General features: G+C 43.5%; 1 protein-coding gene across 2 annotated transcripts in view; it reads left to right on the top strand.

The window, feature by feature from the left end:
• Positions 1 to 23,759, top strand: part of GAB3 (GRB2 associated binding protein 3) — a 133,884-nt gene extending 110,125 nt beyond the window's left edge. For both annotated transcript variants that reach the window (XM_044268523.1, XM_044268524.1), the window contains exons 5-10: positions 5,733 to 5,788; positions 7,613 to 7,865; positions 8,743 to 8,824; positions 10,525 to 10,627; positions 15,992 to 16,105; positions 20,468 to 23,759. In XM_044268523.1, coding sequence (XP_044124458.1) covers positions 5,733 to 5,788; positions 7,613 to 7,865; positions 8,743 to 8,824; positions 10,525 to 10,627; positions 15,992 to 16,105; positions 20,468 to 20,584 — 725 coding nt within the window. In that variant the 3' untranslated portion in view covers positions 20,585 to 23,759. The remainder of the gene's footprint in view (positions 1 to 5,732; positions 5,789 to 7,612; positions 7,866 to 8,742; positions 8,825 to 10,524; positions 10,628 to 15,991; positions 16,106 to 20,467) is intronic.
• Positions 23,760 to 24,885: the final 1,126 nt, after the last annotated feature.

Below are 24,885 nucleotides of genomic sequence, written 5' to 3'. Positions count from 1 at the left end.
ATGTGGGCCCCTAGTCTCTCACCCCCTGCACAAGTGGCACATAACACAGTAGATTTACTGTACTACACACATATATTCAATGTACAGCACCTCAACCAGCCTATGTTCATATAAAAAACTTGTTCGATTATTTACTATATTTGAATGTATTTGCACGGTGGGCCCCCAAAATAAATTTTACTGGTGGGCCCTAGGCATCCCAGTCCGACACTGAAGCAAGCCATCATTAGGCTGAAAAAACAAAATAAACCCATCAGAGAGATGGCAAAAACATTAGGCATGGCCAAAACAACTGTTTGGAACATTCTTCAAAAGAAGAAACGCACCGGTGAGCTCAGCAACACTAAAAGACCCGGAAGACTATGGAAAACAATTGTGGTGGATGACCAAAGAATTCTTTTCCTGGTGAAGAAAACACCCTTCACAACAGTTGGCCAGATCAAGAACACTCTCCAGGAGGTAGGTCTATTTGTGTCAAAGTCAACAATCAAGAGAAGACTTCACCAGAGTGAATACAGAGGGTTAACCACAAGATGTAAACCATTGGTGAGCCTCAAAAACAGGAAGGCCAGATTAGAGTTTGCCAAACGATATCTGAAAAAGCCTTCACAGTTCTGGAACAACATCCTATGGACAGATGAGAACAAGATCAACTTGTACCAGAGTGATGGGAAGAGAAGAGTATGGAGAAGGAAAGGAACTGCTCATGATCCTAAGCATACCACCTCATCAGTGAAGCATGGTGGTGGTAGTGTCATGGAGTGGGCATGTATGGAGGCCAATGGAACTGGTTCTCTTGTATTTATTGATGATGTGACTGCTGACAAAAGCAGCAGGATGAATTCTGAAGTGTTTCGGGCAATATTATCTGCTCATATTCAGCCAAATGCTTCAGAACTCATTGGACGGTGCTTCACAGTGCAGATGGACAATGACCCAAAGCATACTGCAAAAGCAGCCAAAGAGTTTTGTAAGGGAGAGAAGTGGAATGTTATGCAAAGGACTAGTCAATCACCTGACCTGAATCCGATTGAGCATGTATTTCACTTGCTGATGACAAAACTGAAGGGAAAATGCCGCAAGAACAAGCAGGAACTGAAGACAGTTGCCGTAGAGGCCTGGCAGAGCATCACCAGGGATGAAACCCAGCGTCTGGTGATGTCTAGGCGTTCCAGACTTCAGACTGTAATTGACTGCAAAGGATTTGCAACCAAGTATTAAAAAGTGAAAGTTTGATTAATGATTATTATTCTGTCCCATTACTTTTTGTTCCTTAACAAGTAGGAGGCACATATGCAAACTGTTGTAATTACTACACCTTTCACCTGATTTGGATGTAAATACCCTCAAATTAAAGCTGACAGTCTGCAGCACATCTTGTTAATTTTATTTCAAATCCATTGTGGTGGTGTATAGAGCCAAAAAGTTAGAATTGTGTCAATGTCCCAATATTTCTGGACCTGACTGTACATTGGTTATTTGTGAAGGGTACCCACCTCACAAGAAAAACTGCAGCGCAAAAGGACAATACTGATCTGGGGACTGGAACTTTTTTTTGCAGATTATTGTCTGTGTTTTGTGTTTGTAAGTGTATGTGATTGTTTTTTCCTGTTTTATTGGGGGGGGGGGGGGGGGGTATTTTTACCTGTATAAATGTGCACACAGCTGGATAGCTGTCAATTACTGAGCAGGACCACCCACTGGACTCCTAAGCCTAGTGAGCAGAGTGTTAGATCAATAAATTACAAGTTATACCGTTTTTTCCCACACGACTACACAGAAATCTACTCAGCTCCTCCTGCTCTATAACATGCTGCCTGCAGATCATGCTGTTGCTGGGGCATTATTTTGTGATGCACTGTGGTATTCGGTTCTGTTGGGACAGTGTATTGTGCTGCAATGTGGTATTTGGCTCTACTGGGGTGGTTTTGTGTGCCGCAATATTGTAATTCTTGCCCCACCTATTGTGTTGGTCTTGTCTTCTGTCTATTAGGACCTTCCTACAACATGGGGCCTTTTTTTGATTTTTCCAGGTCCACTTTAAGTTCCCAGTCGCCCCTCAGTATGTGCATAAAGGAGTCTTAAAGGTGTTATCCAATATCATAAACGGCCCTTCCCCATGTGCCAGGTTCCTCACACAAAATATACTTATCCCGCTCCCCGCGGCACTCCTGGTCCCTGCACCGCCGCTGCTACTTCTCCCTGTACATGGATGAAAACATCCGGTGTCGGGGGGGAGCCGCCAATGGCAGGCGGGGACGGAGACGGAGACAAGCCTCCCTAGCATCGCTGGTGACGCTAGGGAGGCTCGTCCCTTTCCCCACCTGCCATTGGCTGCTGCCCTCCCGACACCAGATGTTTTCATCCATGAACAGGGAGAAGCAACAGCGGCGGTGTGGGGTCCAGGAGCGGTGCAGGGAAAGGGGAGCGGAGTAAGTATATTTCGTGTGAGGGGCCCAGCACATCGGGGAAGGGCCGTTTATGACATTGGATAACCCCTTTAAAGCTATATTTAAACATTGCTGAAAGGGACTCCTCACATGCTGTGGACCAGTACATGCTTAATAAAGGGGACGGACCCCCGAAACTTAGCTACATGCTTGCTAGGGACCACATATGCTGAACCTCAGAAGGACCCTAGGCACCCAGGACTTTATCGATAAGTGTAAATCAGTACTAAGAGCGCCCCCATGTTGGTTTGGGTCATCAGACCTGTGATTGGGCTCTGATTGCTTCTGTATTATGCTTATGTGAAACTGACCTTTATGCTCAGTTTAAAAACATGTTGTCCAGGGCCCTGATTTCAGGCTTCCCCATGTGATCCCGATGCCCAAGTTATTTAGAATAGCGGATCCAAACGTTATTACTGTGGGGTAGTCTTCTTGCTCCCAGGGAACAACTACTCTAATCCCTACATCAAAGAAGTTTGGTGTTGAGGAGGTAGAGTATTGTATCTAAGTCTCGTTCAGCTTTATGGTCTGTTGGATAGCACTTTACCCATTCGTACACCGAACATTTGAGAGGATGGAAGAATCAGTTTGCCCTTATTGCTAAAAATTATAGATTTTGTTGTGTCCTGTGGAATCCTTGGCCATGCTCCAAGGAACACTGGGTACTGGGGAACCCTGCTTGGGAACATTAGATCAGAAACAGAAGTTTGACATGGAGAATATTATGGAAAGTTCACAGGTTCTGAATGTTCTATACATTTCAACAGAGTTTGTAAAAATCCATGCACATGCTGTTCGGAGGTGTGGAACACATTGCTGCTGCATATGTGTCTGCCACTAATCTGCCACCTATGGACAGTAGGGATTCACAATTCTACATGTACTTGATTTAGAGAGAAAAGTCAGAAAACACCCATGTGACCATTAGACAAACCTATTAAAGTACAAATAACCGGTGATGTTCATGAAGTTTAATAAATACTCTAATCGTTTCATCTGTATTTAAACCAAAATATTATCCCAAAACATGTCTACAACTGGCCAAGCACTTTAGATAGCTGGCAGCTGAGCTCCTCACCCTTCACCCCATACGCATGCACACTTGATCCAGCGTGTATGTGTCTGTGATGGGAGGATGGGTAAAAGCTGCTGACAGACACCACTATTCTGCTCACCTGTCCTAGTCCCCCGCTACTTGGCAGTGCAGACCTGCTTCCCGCTGTTACTTTTTTTGGCTGCCGAGCCTGCGCTGTCCCTCCATGTACTTTGCGGCCTCCTTGCTGGCATGGCACCTCTTTTTCTGCTCATAAAGCACATGCACTCTGACTATTAAAGGGCCAGCACACGCATGTCCTAATTGTCAGCAACCAATGGCTGTCCACCTTGGGGTACTTTAGGCAACTTCCCCTGTGGAAAGATCCCTGAGCAACAGCTTCCTGGCTTGCTATTTCTACAAAGGTGTGCTGCATTTTTCATCTGACCATCTAACTTCTACCCATTTCCTGGACTTTGACCCTCTGCTTCCTGACCTGACCTTGCCTGACATCTGTATTGAGTTTTTGCTGCTTCAACTCTACCTGACCTGACCTCAGCCTGTCCCTGACTATGGTTCTTGCCTGATCCCTCGGCGCTCTGCACTGGTGTCTCTGACCAACGTAGGTCAGCGATCAATCATAGAGAGACAAATCCAGGAGATAAAGTAGTGGCCTGGTGGTTCCTCTGCAGATCCCTGTAAAGTGGCCTAGTGGTTCCTCTGTTTCCTCTGTAAAGGGTGAAAATCAGTGGACTGCCAGGATAATGACCTTAGGCAGGGCCGGTGCTACCATAAGGCAGACCAAGCGGCCGCCTGAGGGCGCACCCTGGGGGAGGGCGGAAAATGTGACATGGAGGGGGAGAAATGTGACATGGGGTCTGATGGCTGACATTGGGGGCTGATGGCTGGGGGATGATGTCTGACATGGGGTTCTGATCTGAGGTCTGATTAACATTGGGGGTCTGATTGGGGCTGTGAGCTGAGGTCTGATTAACATTGGGGGTCTGATTACTGATCTGACCTGAGGTGTAATGGAAAAAATTTTTTTCTAATTATCCTCCTCTAAAACCTAGGTGTGTCTTAGAGGGCAAAAAATATGGTCCTTAAACCAGCCGTTGTCAAAGTCCGAATGCACACGGCCATTGTTCACGGCCGTGAGCGGTCCGTGGAACCGCGGCCTGGATTCCTGCTGAGAGCAGGAGCGCACGGTGTCATGGGTTGCTATGACGCCGTGCGCTCCCTGCTGCCGCCGCACTACAGTAATACACTGGTATAGATCATACCAGTGTATTACAGTACTGTGGCGGCAGCAGGGAGCGCACGGCGTCATAGCAACCAATGACGCCGTGCGCTCCTGCTCTCAGCAGGAATCCAGGTCGCGGTTCCACGGACCGCTCACGGCCGTGTGCATTCGGCCTAAAGCAGAGAAAAGATACCAGGACCACAGAGAGGAGAAGCGTGGGGGGGGGCGCCAAAATGTAGCTTCGCTTGTGTTGGCAAAAATCCTTGCACCGGCCCTGACCTTAGGAGTAGCCGAAAGTCACATCTGTTGGTTGACACAGTGGTTAAAGGGAACCTGTCACCAGTTTTATGGTGTCCTAACTAAGGACAACATAAATAAGTGACTGATTCTCTTATCAAAATGCTGGGTCACTTTCTTTAATTTACCCAGTCAATCTGCCAACATCTTGTATTGAAAATCTTCAGCTGATAATGATGAGTCCTGAATATTCATGAGCTCCTGACTCTCCCCGCCCACCTGCTGCTGAATGACAGTTTTTTTTCCATAGGAATCAGCAGCAGGTGGGCAGGGGAGTGGCTATAGCTCTGAATTAAATATACGCTGGACTCAATGACATCACGCTGGACTCAAATCAGCTCATTAGCATGCGGCATGCGGCATCTTTGTGTGTATATTATGAGGTAACCAACTGTCACACCAGTAAGTGAATACATCTAAGGTATTTTTAGTAGTTAATGATTGTATATAATTAGTTAGATTATAATCAAATATCCACATGACAGGTTCCCTTTAAATACCCACTGCTGTAACACTTATATCCCTCAAAAAATGAAGGATTGGACATTTTGAAATCCTACAGCCGACTCCTTATCTCTGCCGTCAGGGGAGAGTAAGACAACTACGTACATGATGGGCTGCTGGTTCCAGCAAACTTGGCGGGAAAGTTATTGGAAAGCAGTAGCTTTTATGAAGATAAAATGTAATAAACTAAACTTCTGTCTTTCAGGTGACTTGGAAGACATCTCATTAAGAAGTAGAGATAAGAGACTCAGTTTAAATCTGGTTGGTAGCATACAATTATAAGTAATTACAAGTAACTTTCAATATTTGAATGTTCATATTGTGACTAATTGAATTATTACCACCCGACAATATGGGTATTATAAGTGTAACAGCTTTATCTGTGTGTTTCTATATACGGTTTTATGCTCAGATTAGACTTCACACGGCATCTCCATGTAATGATATTCTTATTTCATAACTCGCTTTAAACAACTGTAGAAAATCACACACACTGATCAGAAGAAGTATAAACTGTGCAGATGGAATGCCTTCCATGGTGCATTGCTCAGCACGCGTTAAATCACTGCTTAGGTAACCTTCTGTGTATCCTCATCATTACATAAGACTTCATACACTGGACATTATGACATAGCACTCATATACTGCAAGAGTGTAAAAATATTAGGAAGAATGATGAGGACAATATGTAGAAAGAGAATCTTAATTCCAACATTTGAGAAACTGGTTCCTACTCTAAACTAAATGGAGGCTCCGTGTGGACAACTGGGGAATTACATGTGCGAGAAATATGGTCATTCTGCGCATATTATAAACGGTGGTCTCTAACTTGGGCTGTTACACACCTACAACTTCCAACATATGCTGATCCTGTAGGATCCACACCCCTAAAAGTGATATTATATTTACATTACATATACATATATTACACTTGCAGAAATGGGCTTAGATCTGCCTGATCTTTTTATCTGAAATGTATTAGCTTTTGCTTCAAAATGTAAAAATAGCCAAAGTATATAAAGCATTATAACAGTTCCATGTGGAAAATGAGACCTGGACATAATTAAGAAGATTAAAAGGGTGTTGCTAAAATGTTTTGAGCACTAGAAATAGAAGCATGGCATTCTGGGCATCTATATATTTTTGGAGGGCCTTTATGACGATTGTTACTGATTCTGACTATGGCATTTTTTTATTTAGTATAATATTAGATGCTCTATTGAATATTAAATAAAACATAAAACATGCAAAAAATATATATTAGTCAGGTGCAGCCCATTCACAGGTCATATGAAAATTGAAGAACAACAAAGTATGCTGATTCAGAAAATCATAATTTAAAACATAGAAAAATGCAATTTGTGTGATTTTTCACTGATCTGGGTCATCAAGACTATCACATTCAAGGCCCCAGGTGTAGTCTGCCATTAGGTGTCCATCCCATCTGCCCCTCATTAGGTTTCCTCAATCACCTTTATATCCTGATGGATATTATCAAGATTATTTGGACATCTATGGAGATGGCTATAGAGAAAGTGTGCCTTATTGCCATTATACCCAAGTTTTAAAAGTTTGAAAACTTATTTTGCAGCAGCTTTTTATACTTCTCTGTTTTGTGGTTGCCCAAGAAGTTCTTGACAAATGTGACATAACTGCACCAGGCAGAAGCTTTAACACCAATCACAACTCTACTGAAATGCAAATCCTTGATGAGTTTATAAATTTGAGGACCATCAAAGATTCCTGCTTTTAGGTTTTTTTTCATAGTTTTTTTGTTGTCTTTTAAGTCTATTACTCTGAGTAATAAGAGTGACAACATCCTGTAGAATATATCAGCAGTTACAGGTCGCACTGGTGAATAGTCATTATATGAGATGTATCTATTACCTCAAAACTAGAGCAAATTTGGCAACACTAATACACTACATTTTTGTTGGGCTGTGTTAAGTATTATATATAATTGTATCATCTGCATCATGACCAACGCTGGTCTAATACTTTCCTTTCTTCTCTTCATCCTTCATTCTTATTGATACTATCACAAATGTAATATTTCCTTCCTTTTTTCCCCCTTGTGTCTTTTAGCCTAGGTTCACACAACTTTACTCCTTGACATCAGACTGTTCAGAAGATAGCTATGTCCCCATGAACCCAAATGCCTCCCCACCAGTTTCTGAGTCAGGTAGTAGCACAGATGGATATATACCAATGAGTCCAGTAACTGCAGCTTTCACCTTCCCAACATCAGTCAACTCAAAGGTTACCAGTCCTTTGCCAGAACTCCCAGCAGATCTGGAACCTCCTCCTGTAAATCGAGACCTCAAACCTCGTCGAAAGAGTAAGTCAGAATGTTTCATTATAGTTTTGGTCGTTGTTTTATGAAACTTTTTTCTTTCAGTCATTTCAGAGGCAATGATCTATAGCAGTGATGGCGAACCTATGGCACAGGTGCCAGAGGCGGCACTCAGAGCCCTCTCTGTGGGCACTTGCACCCTGGAAAAATCTATGGTGTACCAATATGCCTTAGAGTTTTCCTGCCATTCATCAGCACAGGGCGCACCATGAACAGCACAGGCAGCGCACTGAATGCAGGCAGGATATTATAGCTAAATGATAAAGTACATGGAAGATAGACTATACTGGACTGTAGTATTCAGGTTACATTGCCGTGTTGGCACTTTGCGATAAATAAGTGGGTTTTGGGTTGCAGTTTGGGCACTCGGTCTGTAAAAGGTTTGCCATCACTGATCTATAGGAACATTTTGAACAGACAGTCAAGCAGGAATGATTGTTTATCATAGACAGGATACTTTAATTCCATAGACCTCAACATACTCTGAAACACCCTGATTCTTTTGATGTCTACAAAATAGAAAAAAAACAAAACAAACTTATATGGGTCTATACCAGGCATCCTAAAACTGCGGCCCCCCAGCTGTTGCAAAACTACAACTCCCAGCATGCCCGAACAGCCTACAGGTATCAGCCTACAGCAGGGCATTGTGGGAGTTGTAGTTTTAAAACAGCTGGAGGGCCGCCTATTTGAGTGAAAACAAGATACATGGGGCAGCTTATCAACCCAAAGCTTATCCTTAATTCCAAGGATGTAACAGTTTTTAGTCCATCAGGTAGAAGAAAAGGTATGACATGTTTTAATGTAGCAGTTATTAGTCATTTACATGATAATAAATTAACTAAAAAATATGTGTTTATAGTGCGTCCACCACCCCTGGACCTGCGTAATCTTTCTACAATTCGAGAACATACTACAGTGACCAGAACGTGGACAGTGCCTTAGTAAGTAATCCCAAGTGTTTATTGTTAATGTATCTGTCTATCTATCTATCTAGAAGAACAATAAAAATATACTTGTCTCGGTGGAACGGGGAGCGTTATGTAGGCTAAAAATTCTTTATTGGCAAAAATAATGCATTTTTCAGCCAGACAGTCCCATTCGTCAGAGTCAGACCAGCGTTGGTCTGAATCTGAAGAAGGTGCCTGTCCAGCCCAGAAACACGTTATTCTTGCCAATAAATAATCTTTAACCTACATAACGCTCTCCATTCATCTGACCCACAGAGGCGAGTAGCGCCACTATATTTTTATTGTTCTCCTGGATTCTATGCCCGGCTAGCTCCCTAACCGCAGTCAAGTGAGCGTCAGCACACTACAGGTGAGCACCTTATCTGCTTGTATTGTCCTTATTTCCTGCTCTTTTCTTTTGTAATACATATCTACAGTGGGGAAAATAAGTATTTGATACAGTAGTGATTTTGAAGTTTTCCCGCCTCCAAAGAATAGAGAGCTCTGTAATTTTTGTCGTAGGTACACTTCAACTGTGAGAGACAGAATTTAGAAAAACACATTGTATGATTTTTAATACTTGCATGTAATTATAAATTTAGTATAGCCACTGAGTTATTTAAAAAAATGTGTCAGTATGGCGCCATCTGCTGTTTGTTTCTTTTCTTATTTCTTTGTCCTGCTCACTGAGATGGCCGCACATGCTCAGTTTCATTCTTCAGCTGCCCCCTGAGCTGTGATAGGCAGAGCTGAGACACGCCCCCTTACCTGTAGCAGAAAGGACACTCCCCTTGAGCTGTCAGCTTGATATAAATCTAGCGGAGCAATGAACGGGGAGATCTCTGGATCTAGCTGAGATTGTCATATACTATATGATGTCTGATTTTCATTTTTTACATTACTCATGGGATAACCCCTTTAAGGCAAAAAAGGATGAGATGCACAGTAGATTCCCACCTGTCAGGATTATTACAATCGTATGTAGGAGCCAGACTTCACATTTTCTTAATCTTATATATGTAATAAGCTTCCTGTTAGTCATTGAGGCTGCAGTTTATCTTGTGGTAGCACAATTCCTGTTACCCTTGCAGTATTAAAATAACATACCATGTACTATAAAGGCTGCACCCACCCTAGTGACATCCCGGTAGAAGGGGCTCCTGTTACCCCCATTCTACTGAGCAACACTAATATTTGTCAGGTTTTAGTGCTCTGTAGACATCATATCATACAATCCTGTGCGTCAGTTTTCAGCACAGCTGCAAACCTAAACATTGGCAGGAAAACCATCGGCTCAGTACAACAGCCCCCGGTGTCTCGTAAAGCAAATATGACAAAGAGAAATAGGCTAAGGTATGAATCAGACCCAGCCTTTGGATGAGAAGCAAATAAATATTACATGAGGACGCAGCTGCTCGGCACATTCTGGACAGACATATCATGTCTGCTGTACTCTACAGTCTACGGGGTGGACACTCTTCATATGGCTGGGGCAGTGTTTACCATGTATGTGCCTATCTGGATGAAGACTGACCCCCACTTGCCAGAGATCTCCTCCCTTTCATACTGTTATTCTTACCAAAGTAACAAAAGAAAGCCATGTTTATGGGACATATGTGCAATGTCAGGAGTTGGCCGCGGTTCAGAGCATCTGTAACATGCTTGTCTAACCTCTTCCATGTTTTTCTTCCTAGCAATCGGACCAGCTTTATCTCCCCAGAAAGTGACTGTATTGGCTCAGCAAATATCTTTGCCAGTTCTGTCTCAGGAGAAGAGGATGAGAGCTATCTTCCTATGGTAAATGTCTTGCACTGGCTCTTGTGATGTGCCTCAGTCTTCCATAACTGTTTTACTGTGGATACTCCAGAAATGACATTGTATACAGGATATAATAACCATATATATATATATTAGAAATAGTGCCACTCTTGTCAGTGGTCTGTGCCTGGTATTGCAACTCAGGCTCATTCAGTGAATGGGACTGAGCTGCAACATCAGATCCAAGCCATCTAAGCAGACAGGGTATAATAAGTCACCAAAGAGCCCCAATGCAAACCTTATACTAAGGTCCCACATGTCCACCAAGTTCAAATCATGCAAAGCGTATGATTATTTTAAGTGATATGCCAGTCCAGGGATAATGTACATCATGGTGTCACAGTACAAAGATAATGCTTAAAATATTGTCACGCCATAATGACAAAATGCACAGTAGAGGTATAATAAATACAACAAAGTTACAACATATGAATTGTGATGTCACAATAGTGAAATAATGTGGAGTGATGTCACAGTAGTAAAATAGTGTGCAGTGATGTCACAGTAGTAAAATAGTGTGCAGTGATGTCACAGTAGTAAAATAGTGTGCAGTGATGTCACAGTAGTAAAATAGTGTGCAGTGATGTCACAGTAGTAAAATAGTGTGCAGTGATGTCACAGTAGTGAAATAGTGTGCAGTGATGTCACAGTAGTAAAATAGTGTGCAGTGATGTCACAGTAGTGAAATTAGTGTGCAGTGATGTCACAGTAGTAAATAATGTGCAGTGATGTCACAGTAGTGAAATAGTGTGCAGTGATGTCACAGTAGTGAAATAGTGTGCAGTGATGTCACAGTAGTGAAATAGTGTGCAGTGATGTCACAGTAGTGAAATAGTGTGCAGTGATGTCACAGTAGTAAAATAGTGTGCAGTGATGTCACAGTAGTAAAATAGTGTGCAGTGATGTCACAGTAGTAAATAGTGTGCAGTGATGTCACAGTAGTGAAATAGTGTGCAGTGATGTCACAGTAGTGAAATAGTGTGCAGTGATGTCACAGTAGTAAAATAGTGTGCTGTGATGTCACAGTAGATCACAGTAGTGAAATAGTGTGCAGTGATGTCACAGTAGTAAAATAGTGTGCAGTGATGTCACAGTAGTAAAATAGTGTGCAGTGATGTCACAGTTAGTAAAATAGTGTTGCAGTGATAGTTCACAGTAGTAAAATAGTGTGGCATGATGTCACAGTAGTAAAATAGTGTGCAGTGATGTCACAGTAGTAAAATAGTGTGCAGTGATGTCACAGTAGTGAAATAGTGTGCATGATGTCACAGTAGTAGAAATATGTGCAGTGATGTCACAGTAGTAAAATAGTGTGCAGTGATGTCACAGTAGTAAAATAGTGTGCAGTGATGTCACAGTAGTGAAATAGTGTGCAGTAGTGATTCACAGTAGTGAATAGTGTGCAGTGATGTCACAGTAGTGAAATAGTGTGCAGTGATGTCACAGTAGTAAAATAGTGTGCAGTGATGTCACAGTAGTAAAATAGTGTGCAGTGATGTCACAGTAGTGAAATAATGTGCAGTGATGTCACAGTAGTGAAATAGTGTGCAGTGATGTCACAGTAGTAAAATAGTGTGCAGTGATGTCACAGTAGTGAAATATAGTGTGCAGTGATGTCACAGTAGTGAAATAGTGTGCTGTGCAAGTGATGTCACAGTAGTGAAATAGTGTGCAGTGATGTCACAGTAGTAAAATAGTGTGCAGTGATGTCACAGTAGTAAAATAGTGTGCAGTGATGTCACAGTAGTAAAATAGTGTGCAGTGATGTCACAGTAGTGAAATAGTGTGCAGTGATGTCACTGTAGTGAAATAGTGTGCAGTGATGTCACAGTAGTAAAATAGTGTGCTGTGATGTCACGGTAGTGAAATAATGTGCAGTGATGTCACTAGTAGTGAAATAGTGTGCAGTGATGTCACAGTAGTAAATAGTGTGCAGTGATGTCACAGTAGTAAAATAGTGTGCAGTGATGTCACAGTAGTGAAATAATGTGCAGTGATGTCACAGTAGTGAAATAATGTGCAGTGATGTCACAGTAGTGAAATAGTGTGCAGTGATGTCACAGTAGTGAAATAGTGTGCAGTGATGTCACAGTAGTGAAATAGTGTGCAGTGATGTCACAGTAGTGAAATAATGTGCAGTGATGTCACAGTAGTGAAATAGTGTGCAGTGATGTCACTGTAGTGAAATAGTGTGCAGTGATGTCACAGTAGTGAAATAATGTGCAGTGATGTCACAGTAGTGAAATGGTGTGCACAGTGATGTCACAGTAGTAGATTAATGTGCACAGTGATGTCACATTAGTAGATTAATGTGCACAGTGATGTCAAAGTAGTGAAATAATGGCACAGTGATGTCACAGAACTGGAATAATGGGCACAGTGATGTCACAGTACTTGATGATGATGTCCTAGAACTGGAATAATGTGCACAGCAGTGTCGTAGTCCAAGAACACCAATAATACACATATTCATAGATGACAGGGATTATGAGCACAATGATGTGAGGATTGCACACAAATATACAACAATACAGAGATAATACACATAATAATATCATAGCAGAGGAATAACACAAACATTTTTATCATACACACAGGGTGATTAAATTTGCCTGTGGCTTTACTGCTGTGAAAGTTTCCTACTTGTCACCCCATGTCATGTCTAGATTAGGGACTTGCTGTATATTTGCAGATTTGCGCTCCCTGAAATGAGAAATGCAATACATTTTAATAGCAGTAAGCGCAGCGTTTGGCATGTGGCTAGTACGGCCTTATGACAGCACTTTACCAAATGTGACGCTTTCACTAAACTTCTCATATATCACATGGTTCATGGCCATCTGCATGTACATTAGATTTTTATTGAATATGCATACCATAGAAATAAAAGATTTAATTTTTTTCCTGTAATAGCATAATTAAAAATCCTGCTGCTTTAAGTATTCACCATCCATCTGTCTGCCATAATTACAGCTTAGCTCTCAAAATAGTATGTTATGTCAGAAAAAGCATTAGTACACTGATATCCATTTTCCCTGCTTCATGTAGATGAATCTTGTGTTAGCGCTAATTCTTACAGATCACAGTTAAGCAAAGCTTTTATTACAAAGTAAATGGAGCTATCAATATACTGTCATGAAAAGTGCGGTATAATAAAAGTAACATCACATCTCTGGAGACCCTATGCCAGTGCCCAGCACTCTTACAAGTAACTTATATAGCGCAAACCTCTTCAGTAGCAATGTGCAGGGAACGTGTCTTTATCCATCCTTACCACCAGTCCCGGGCACTCATACTGCTGGGCTTTTTAGCGTTCTGAACATGCTCCTCTCAGATTTTAGCATTGTGTCTAAAAAGAAGCAAATGTATGTAAATTACCCTCAGGCTGGGTTCACAGCTGAGCATTTAACAGCGCGTTCCTACGCGCTGTAAAACGCTCAACAAGGAGAAACCAATGCTTCCCTATCGGCATGGTTCTCACCTGGGCGTTTTACAGCGCGTACGATCGCGCTGTAAAACGCCCGACGCCCCAAGAAGTACATGAGCTTCTTTGGGGCGTCTCGTCGCGCGTTCCCGTACATAGACTTTCGGGAACGCGCGACAATGGGCGTTTGCTTGTCTCTGTATGCGCGATTGCAAACGCCGGTACAATCGCGCACACAGAGCGCTCCTTTCAGAATGCTCAGGTCTGAACCCAGTGTAAAAGGTCCAGCGGTATCCGGCTCATGTGCCGTGAAGTAAGGTGTACTGGTACTGCTCATATGCTGGATGCCGCTGGACTCTTCTCTAGGATTTTACATACGTGCCTGCTTATTATACATTTTCAGACACAATGCTATAAGGAACAGTTTTGATGGCAGCACGCTTAGAATGCTAAACCTCAGCAGTATAATGACATGCTGGTGGTGTAGTGCCCTACATTTTACTGCCAGGTTCTCTTCAAAGGCTATGTACACCTTCAGGGGCATTTTTATGGGTGCATTTAGCTAATTTTGGGCTAAAAAACAACAACATTTTTTCAATAGTTCTTTATTAAAAATAATAAGCCGTTTCTGTGATACATATGTGAACTCTAGTTTCCTATCACTATTAAATATGTCTAGGTTAATTGGATTCATGGAAATTTGTATAGCTTGTTATAGAGAGAAGGAGCTAAGGGTAAAATCAGGATAGCTTCCTGAGCTTAGAAGCCAAGCCAGTCTTGTCAGTGATTGACATCCTTCCCTGTATAAGGCCTCATGCACACGAACGTATTTTTTAACGTCCCGCAAAACGTGGTTCCGTTGTACCGTGATCCGTGCCCGTTTTTTCTTCCGTGGGTCTGCCGTGATTTTTGGAGGATCCACGGACATGAAAGATGAAAAAAAAATCTAAGTCAAGTTTGCCATTGAAATGATAGGAAAAAACGGACACGGATCACGGACACGGATGACAATCTTGTGTGCATCCGTGATTTTCACGGACCCATTGACTTGAATGGGCCCGTGAACCGTTGGCCGTGAAAAAAATAGGACAGGTTATATTTTTTTCACGGCCTCGAAACACGGGTCACGGGCGCGGTGTAAAAACGGTGCACAAGCCGAGTTTTCTACGGCCCCATTGAAAGTCAATGGAGCCGCAGAAAAAAAAACGGAAAACGGCACAACGGCCACGGGTGCACGCAACGGTCGTGTGCATGAGGCCTAAGGCTGGGTTCATACCTGAGCGTTTTACAGCGCGTACGATCGCGCTGTAAAACGCCCGACGCCCCAAGAAGTACAGGAGCTTCTTTGGGGCGTCTTGTCGCGCGTTCCCGTACATAGACTTCCGGGAACGCGCGACAATGGGCGTTCGCATACTACCGGAGCCGCGTATGTGAGACGCCGGAGAATCGCACATACACAGCGCTCAGGTGAGTACGCTCAGGTCTGAACCGGCTGTCAAGCAGAATTCTCACGTCAGTGTTTGATCAGTAAATTCCGTCAGTGATTGTGAGCCAAACGGAAAGATCTGCACCTGTTCTGTGTTTAGAGACGCACCTGGTTTTGGCTCAAAATCACTGATGGAAAACACTGATCGAACACTGACGCGTGAATGAGGCATAAACGTGTATACAGAGTATCTGTCAATCACTGATAAGACTGCCCACTTGGCTACTAAGCTCAAAAAGTAGACATTTCCAAGAATAAAAGATAAGTTATCCTGAATCTTTTCACATGAACAATATTCCTTCAATTATATCTGCTCTACAGCATGCTGCCTGCGGATTGTTCTGCCTATCACGATGACAGGTGCTCGGGTATTTAAAAATGGGTTTTCTAAACAGGACAGCTCTTTAAATCCTGTTTCCATTTTCTTCTATAGGAGCAGAGACAAGGGGTATCCCCCGGCAGTGGCAGTTTCCCATGGCCTAGGAAGTTCAGCCTTGATTATCTGGCATTAGACTTTAATTCTGCATCACCATCTCCTGTACAAAAGGTAAGGGATCTATAGAATCTGGACCTGTTGTAAGTTTAGCATGGATTTATTGCCTCTGATATGCCATAATTATTCATTCCTGCACTTACATTTCCCGGAAAACCCCTTTAAAGGGGATGTGTCATCAGAGAATGACCTACTGCTCCACTATTAGGCCTCTTTCACACTTGCGTTGTCCGGATCCGGCGTGTACTCCACATCCCGGAATTACATGCCGGATCCGGAAAAACGCAAGTGTACTGAAAGCATTTGAAGACGGATCCGTCTTCAAAATGCTTTCAGTGTTACTATGGCAGCCAGGACGCTATTAAAGTCCTGGTTGCCATAGTAGGAGCGGGGGAGCGGCATGCTTACAGTCCGTGCGGCTCCCGGGGCGCTCCAGAATGACGTCAGAGCGCCCCACATCAGAGCGCATGGATGACGTGCCATGCGATCACGTCATCCATTCGCCTGGGACGCCCTGACGTCCCTCTGGAGCGCCCTGGGAGCCGCACGGACGGTAAGTATACTGCTCCCCGAAAAAGCTAAACGTCGGATCCGACAATGCGCTGAAACGACGTTTAGCTTAAGGCCGGATCCGGATCAATGCCTTTTTAATGGGCATTAATTCCGGATCCGGCCTTGCAGCAAGTCTTCAGGATTTTTGGCCGGAGCAGAAAGCGCAGCATGCTGCGGTATTTTCTCCAGCCAAAAAACGTTCCGTTCTGGAACTGAAGACATCCTGATGCATCCTGAACGGATTTCACTCCATTCAGAATGCATTAGGATAAAACTGATCAGGATTCTTCCGGCATAGAGCCCCGACGACGGAACTCTATGCCGGAAGAAAAGAACGCAGATGTGAAAGAGCCCTTAGAAAGCAGTCATCTCATCATTACAGGCAGGATTCAACTGACAGATATCCTACACCTAGATATACTACACCTCATATAGCTAAAGAGATAATTACATAGATAGATAACACATTACCCAACATTCACAGTAGGTGATATCACAGCTTATCTACTCCCTCCTGACACAGCATGTCTAGAAAAGTCTCCCATAGAAGTCAGTGAGGTCCCTTCCTGTCCATTGTGATTGTGTCTATGGCCCATGTGGCTGCTGTAACGCATATCTCTAAATGCTGTTAACAACAGCTTAGGCAAGATGGCAGCCCCCATAATCATGTGCAGGAAAAAAACAAAAACAAAATCTACAATCAGAAAATAAAATGAGATTAGAACAAATGTGTGTGTGTGTGTGTTGCTATCTGCTTTTAACTGGCAGAAATAATGCTAGGTTACACGTTCCCTTTAAGACTCCTAGGCCCCAAAGCAAAATCTACAACAAGGCCCCTACCTACCATATGCTAGAATCTCATGTGTGAAAAATGCCTTTGGGTCCCCTTAAAGAGGACCTTTCACCGATTATGACACTGTGAACTATACAGACATATAGAGCGGCGCCCGGGGATTTCACTGCCCTTACTATTATCCCCGGGCGCAGCTCCGTTCTCCCGCTATGCCCTCCGGTATCTCCGGTCACAAAGTTATAGTAGGTGGAGATTTCAGTCACTAAGTTATGGTAGGCGGAGTCTGCCCTTGTTCTTCTGTAGCGCTGGCCAATCGCAGCGCAGAGCTCACATAACCTCCCAGGCTGATCATTAGGAACCAGTATCATGTATCTCACAACAAAACCTGGACATGATGCGGTAATGTGCCTGCATGGTTAGATCCTGTCTGCTAGTGCTATGATGATCCAACCAAGCTACAGTTCTTCAGTAGGTGCAGTAGACTTGTGTCTAAAGGAGATTCTTATTATAGACAGAGTAAACCCCCAAAATTTGCTCTCAAAAGTTTTTTGCCTAATCTGGTGAAAAAAAATTCTCTGCCTGCATAAAATGATGGCTGATTGCTAGGATATCACTTTATTATTAATATTATTTATTATTAAAGCGCCATTTATTTCATGGCGCTGTACATATGAAAAGGAGTGCACATACATAATATAAAAAAATTGCAATAAGCTTGAACAAGATGAGTAACAAGCAGGTACAGAAGGATAGAGGATCCCTGCCCGCCAGGGCTAACAATCTACAAGATATGGAGGAAGCATACAGTAGGCGAGGGTAAAGCTGGTCATACAGTGGTATAGAGACAGCAGCAATACTGTAGGTTGTAGGCATGTCTGAAGAGATGGGTTTTCAGGTTTCTTTTGAAGGTTTCCACGGTAGGTGAGCTTCTGATATGTTGTAGTAGAGAGTTCCAGAGTATGGGGGATGCATGGGAGAAATCTTTGAGGTGATTGTGGGCAGAAAATTCGGAGAAAAGGAGGTGAGGATTGATGATTGCCTGTGGGAAAGTGCCAGGAGAACAGGTCACAGATGTATGGAGGGGACAGGTTGTGGATGGCCTGTTATGTCATAGTTAGTGTTTTGTACTTTATTCTCTGGGCAATGGGGACCTAGTGAAGGGAATGACAGAGAGAAGAGATGGATTAGTCGGCCGGCAGAGTTGAAGTTATATTGGAGGGGTGCGGAACTGCTAGATGAGAGGCTACATAGGAGGATATTACAGTAGTCTAGGTGGGAGATGATGAGGGCATGTACAAGTATTTTTGAAGACTCCTGGTTGAGGAACATGTGGATTTGAGAGATATTTTTCAGTTGGAGGTGGAAATGGCTTGCATGTGTGGGTTGAAGGACAGAGTAGAATAAAAGGTTACCCCAAGGTAGGGCTGCAGTAAACTATTATTTTAGTAATCGAGTATTCTATCGATTGTTTTTTACGCTTAATCGAGTATTCTAATAAGAAAAAATGAATTAATAGACTGTTTTCCTTTACAAAAAGAATCAGTTCCCAACACCCTTCGTTCTTCCTTGTGTGATCAGCCCAAGTGCTTCAGTTCCCCCCAGTGTCATCAGCTCCGTTCCCCCCAGTGCCTTCAGCTCTCCCCCACCCCAGTGCCTTCAGCTCTCCCCCACCCCAGTGCCATCAGCTCTCCCCCCACACCAGAGCCATCAGCTCTCCCCCACCCTAGAGCCATAAACTCTCTCTTCCCCCCTTGTGCCAGCAGATCTCCACCCCTTGTGCCAGCAGATCTCCACCCCTTGTGCCAGCAGATCTCCACCCCTTGTGCCAGCAGATCTCCACCCCTTGTGCCAGCAGATCTCCCCCCCTTGTGCCAGCAGCTCTCTCCCCCCCTTGTGCCAGCAGCTCTACCCCTTGTGTCAGCAGCTCTCCCCCCTTGTGAAATCATCCCCCCCCCCCGCTCCTCCACTCCGGGCGCCCGGCCTTAGTCGCACCAACTCACCTTTCCAGCAGGGGTGCCACCCCTTGTGCCAGCAGATCTCCAACCCTTGTGCCAGCAGATCTCCAACCCTTGTGCCAGCAGATCTCCAACCCTTGTGCCAGCAGATCTCCACCCCCTGTGCCAGCATCTCTCCCCCCCTGTGCCAGCATCTCTCCCCCCCTGTGCCAGCATCTCTCCCCCCCCTTGTGCCAGCAGCTCTCCCCCCCCTTGTGCCAGCAGCTCCCCCCTCCTTGTGCCAGCAGCTATCTCCCCTCCTTGTGCCAGCAGCTATCTCCCTCCTTGTGCCAGCAGCTATCTCCCGTCCTTGTGCCAGCAGCTATCTTCCCTCCTTGTGCCAGCAGCTCTTTCCTCCTTGTGCCAGCAGCTCTTCCCTCCTTGTGCCAGCAGCTCTCCCCCCTTGTGAAATCATTTCCCCCCCCCCCCCCCCGCTCCTCCTGACACCCGGAGTGCACAGCGTCATTGGTTGCTATGACACTGTGCACTCCGGGCGCCCGGCCTTAGTCGCACCAACTTACCTTTCCAGCAGGGGTGCCGCCGGCACTCCATAGTTCCGCGCTGCTTTGCATCTGACATCACACAGCGCGTCAGGTCACGGCGTGCGTACGTCAGGAGGTCAGTGCAGCGTGGGACCAAGGATGTGCTGTGGAGTGTCCGGAGGCCACAGAGCGGGACTAATAGCAAGCGCTTCACTCCTGCCCCGTGGTCACGTGACACAAACGAATCTTCGATGCAAAAAGTTAGCATCGAGAATTGTTTTGGTGTCGCATTACTCAATTCAATTGAGTAATCATTTCAGCCCTACCCTAAGGCAATGCACTTGATTGACCAGGGAGAGTATGCAGCCATTGACTGTGATATTCAGGACCACATCAATTCCGGGAAGGAAGGGATTGCAGCACAGATATAGCCATGAATTTGTGAACTGCCATAACTGACGGATAATAATGCAGTAGGTTTACCTGCAGATAACATATGATTTCTCAGTGGGACAAGTTCAGCTCTGCTCCATCTGTAGCTTGCTCGAGCTGTAAGATTAGTATCTGCTGTAACCATTTTTCTTGTTGACCACAGAAACCTTTCCTGTCGGAAGAGCAGAGAGTGGACTACGTACAAGTGGACGAGAAGAAGACTCAAGCTCTGCAGAACACTAAGCAGGAGTGGTCTGATGAGAGACAGTCTAAAGTGTAAAGCCACGTTCATGGTCGTTTTTTATTTTTTGCACTAAATTAATCCATTTTATATAGCAGCTAAATGGACTTTTTTTTTATCACTTGTGCTTCAAGCTGCAAGGGAAAACAGGAAAGTCAAGGGACAAACTATATTTATTTCCCTGAAGAACCAATGTGGAGAGAGGTTCCCACTCACATCCAGGGCTTGATCGTATACATGATGGTGTACTACAGGTAGCAGCATTTATACTGAGCACCTCACAGTACGAAGGATGAAATGTATCAGAAGTATACGCGTCACCACTCCATTTTGCAAAGCCATATGAAATCCACCATATCATGAAATGATGCTCTTCCTCCTGAGTGAAAGGATGAAGCTCCCATCACAGGGAGTTGTCTCCTTCTCTCGGTTTTTATAGTGCACATGAGACCTCTTGGTTTTAGAATAGGTGCAATGGATTCCGACATTTTTCTATGTTTCTATTAGCGGCACTGTAGTTTATGCACTGCACTCGATTTTTTATTATTGTAATCTATTTTTATGTTCTTGTGTCTAATTTAGGGGCTGAAAATGGCACCACTGTCTTTAGCCATAGCACTGAAACCCACCATGTGCGGGTTGTATTTCTGAAGGTGACAACTGTGATAAGCCTTAGCAGTGTCTGGTAAAGTGAAGAACGCTGGTCATGAGTATACATATGCATGTATAGGCGAGGCCTTGGCACCTTGTATAAATTATTACTATTATTAACATTATTAATAATAATGTATTCATTCCAGTGGACTGTCAAATAAGCACGGTATTCTCCAATGTGTTAAAACAGAAGTTGCCTACTTTCTAAGCATACAAAAAAAAGGGCTATTGACCTTAAACTTCTTTGAAAACCCAGAGTTTCCACTATATGTATCTGTAGCTTCTTCATCAGGAGAAACAATGCAGGAGGGACAATCGGGCAGATTTATAGATATATTTAGGTCAGTTATGGTGTAAGCACATAGAAATATATAGGTGATTTATCAAAACTGGTGTAAAGGAAAATAGCCTTAGTTGCCTATAACAACCAGATTCCACTTTTCATTTTTCAGAGCTTCGTTGGAATCGGGTTGGTTGCTATGGGAAACTAAGCCAGTTTTGATAAATCTCACCCATAGTATTGTAGTCAAACGGCATACATACGAAGCCCCTGTGACCCTTTTTTTTCAATTCAATGGCCCAGATTTGCTAACATGTCTGTGCCAAAAATTTGCTTGGAAAGGTGCACAATCAGGACTTCTACATTTCCCCCAATATGTTTGACAAGTGGGTGGAGCTTAGCAGAAAGGGAGTGGAGCATCCCGGAAAAGGGTGGAGCCTAAGATGTGCCACTTTGTGACAAACTTGCCCCACAATTCTCACGTGAATATCAGTCTCAATGTAAGCCAACCAATAGTTGGTATAAAGTCATAAAAAAAAGTCTATCCCTGCACCACATTTATCATTCAGCCCAAGCCTCTGGTATACATCTGGTGCAGGTGTGGACAGCCGGTCTAAGCTTACGCCATCTACAGGCCAATGGGTTAGAAATACTAGGGAGGGACTTCAATGAGTGCAACGTATTTATATAGGTTTTCCAATACTTTTCTACTTTATCAACTACAAATCGGCCGTATACATCACAGTTACAATTCCAGTGGGTTTTATATAGTTTTCCTAGGAATATATCTAAATGGCATTAACTGTTTCAGTCCTGTAGCTGAGACAATCATAGTCACAAAAGATAATCCTGTCCTTCATAAGGCCCCTATACTCATCAAACTATTGTCAGCTGAACCCTCAGTTTTCAGTGCCACTGGCGTGTATGGGGGGCTCCCACCTCCCCCTGGCAGATAATGTTGGGGAAGAGAAGGATCAGGCGTGCTGAATTTCAACACCCAATTATTTTGTAGCCCAAGGCATACTCGGCTGAGCCGAGCGTATATGTGTATGGGGGAGTCGACCAAACAAGCATTTGTCTAATAGTCATTGCTAGTCTATGGACACCTTTAGACTCTGTTCAGTCTAGTGTCATTATCATGAAACTATGATAGATCTGTCCTTTAATGGACCTTGAGGAATTCTTCTTTCTGATAATAGGTCTCTCGCTGGTTCCATTATTTCTATGGGACGTCATAGTGCACCAGAGTTTAGTATCCTACCCATCTAAGCATCAGAAGAAGTGTGAACAGAGCCTGAGTGACACTCACCCTGTGCTTTAGAATATGTGGCACTAAGTATCCCTATGGATAATGCCCTGTCTGTCTGTAATCTGCTTTAAAAGGAACACATCACTGAATGCTACATTGTGTCCTTACTATAGCCATATTGCCTGTATTATTCTATAGTAACAGTCTGGTGTTGGCATTACCATCTGGCAGACGCGACACCTGCTGTACTCATGCAGGTGTCATCCCCGTATAAGTTCATGAAAGTATGTCCAGATCTGACGTTCTATATCTACAAGTATAATGCCCCTTCTAGTCCACGTAATACAGTATTAGAAGAGTATTTACCAGTATCCTAATCTGAGATATGGAGTGGCCGCCTCTACTCATACCATACCAAATGGGTAAGCTACTGACATGATACCAATTTTTGAACAGAAAAGTTTCTTAAAGAATCATTTCAGACCCTTTCTGTAAAACTAGGTAAGGAAAGATAGGTTAGACCAACAGCTGGTAACTGTCAAACACAAGTGTCAGTATAGCTGTGCTCTGGGGTACATTTTATGTGCTTTCCACCCCATTCTTTATATAGGAAAGAGGGGAACAGAAGTCAAAAAGAGTGGCACACAATTAAACCTCATGCACACGACCGTATTTTCGGTCTGCATCCCATCTGCATTTTTTGCTGATCGCACGCGGATCCGTTCAATTCTAAAGAAAAATGCGGACAGCGCTTGGACGTCATCTGTGTGCTGTCGGCATCCATGCGGCCGTTCCACCAATTATAGAACATGTCCTATTCTTGTCCGTCCTGGGAACAAGAATAGGCATTTCTACAAAGAAGTTGAGGCACATGGATTAGGCTACATTCATACGAACATATTTTGTTTACGTGACCGTTCCATTTTTCAAAAAATTTGTTTTGCAGATTCGATGAGGACCCATTCATTTCTAAGGGTCCACAAAATATGCGCTGTCCGCATCCGTATGTCTATTCCGTAGCCCCGCCAAAAATATAGAGCATGTCCTATTCTTGTCTGTTTTGCGGACAAGTATAGGCATTGCTACAATGGATCCGGAAAAAAAAATGGATGCAGCACAGATGTCACGCGGACGTGATCCGTATTTTTTGTGGATCTGCATTGTGCGAACCAGAAAATACATATGGTCGTGTGAATGTAGCCTTCAGACAATTCTACAACGCCTAGAAAGAGCTACTCTTAGAAACTTTTCATGTATCTTACTTAAATGTATTACATAGTTGACTGTAAAATTGAAACAAATCAATAATTCTGTGATAGCTTCCCTAATATGAAGCCTTAACCCCTCGCTCACTGGGGCCGATTTACTAATCCTAATATTTAGACCATGTAAACTTCTAAAGATGTGCCAGATTTATCAAAGCAGATGTTGCTGTATGATAAATCTGGTGCATCTTTAGACTTTGGTCTCTCCTTACACCACCTGTTGGTTGGCTTGGCTTGCTTAGTGGCAAAAGTTTGCACCAAAATGTTGGTGCAATTTTGGCAATGCCCCTTGTTGAGTGGGAAGCAAAAAGTGTCTAAAATACATCAGAAAAGTGGTCCAGGGTATGTATGCCAGTCTTTGTTCAGGCAGCTGATGGTCTTTTTACATGGACAGATCCTTGGGTTAATTATTGGGGATGAGCATTTGTACAAAACACTCATTCCAGATAACTGGCTCATGTAAAGGTGCCAGAGATCACCTGAAGAACAGGAAGACGCTTGTTCATGGAGTGACCATGTCTTTCAGGTAGCACCTAAAACCATCATTTCTGGGAAGCAGATAGTCCTGTATAAATATGGATCTGCTGCCCAAAAACAATGGGGACAAGTGATTGCTGCAGTGATTCCCCGTCCCCATACAGCGGAGATGATTGCCACATGTAAATGCAGCTACATCTCTGTGGACGACCAGCCAATTGCCTCAGTCCATTAAAGGGAACTTACCACTGGATATATTTTTTAGATATGGCTAGAGTTTGGTAATTATGTGGTATTTTTCTGTTTTGTTGTGGAAGTTATTTTTGCAAAAAAAAAAAAAAAACAACAGTAAGTGCCGCCATATTGGTTGTCACCTTTGAATTAGCTTCTCAGCGAATTGTTACTGTGTTATTGC

The sequence above is a fragment of the Bufo gargarizans genome, chromosome 9 (assembly GCF_014858855.1).
Source record: "Bufo gargarizans isolate SCDJY-AF-19 chromosome 9, ASM1485885v1, whole genome shotgun sequence".
NCBI classification, from domain to species: domain Eukaryota; kingdom Metazoa; phylum Chordata; class Amphibia; order Anura; family Bufonidae; genus Bufo; species Bufo gargarizans.
Note: the sequence above shows the minus strand (reverse complement) of the source record. Positions and strands in the feature narration are given on the sequence as shown.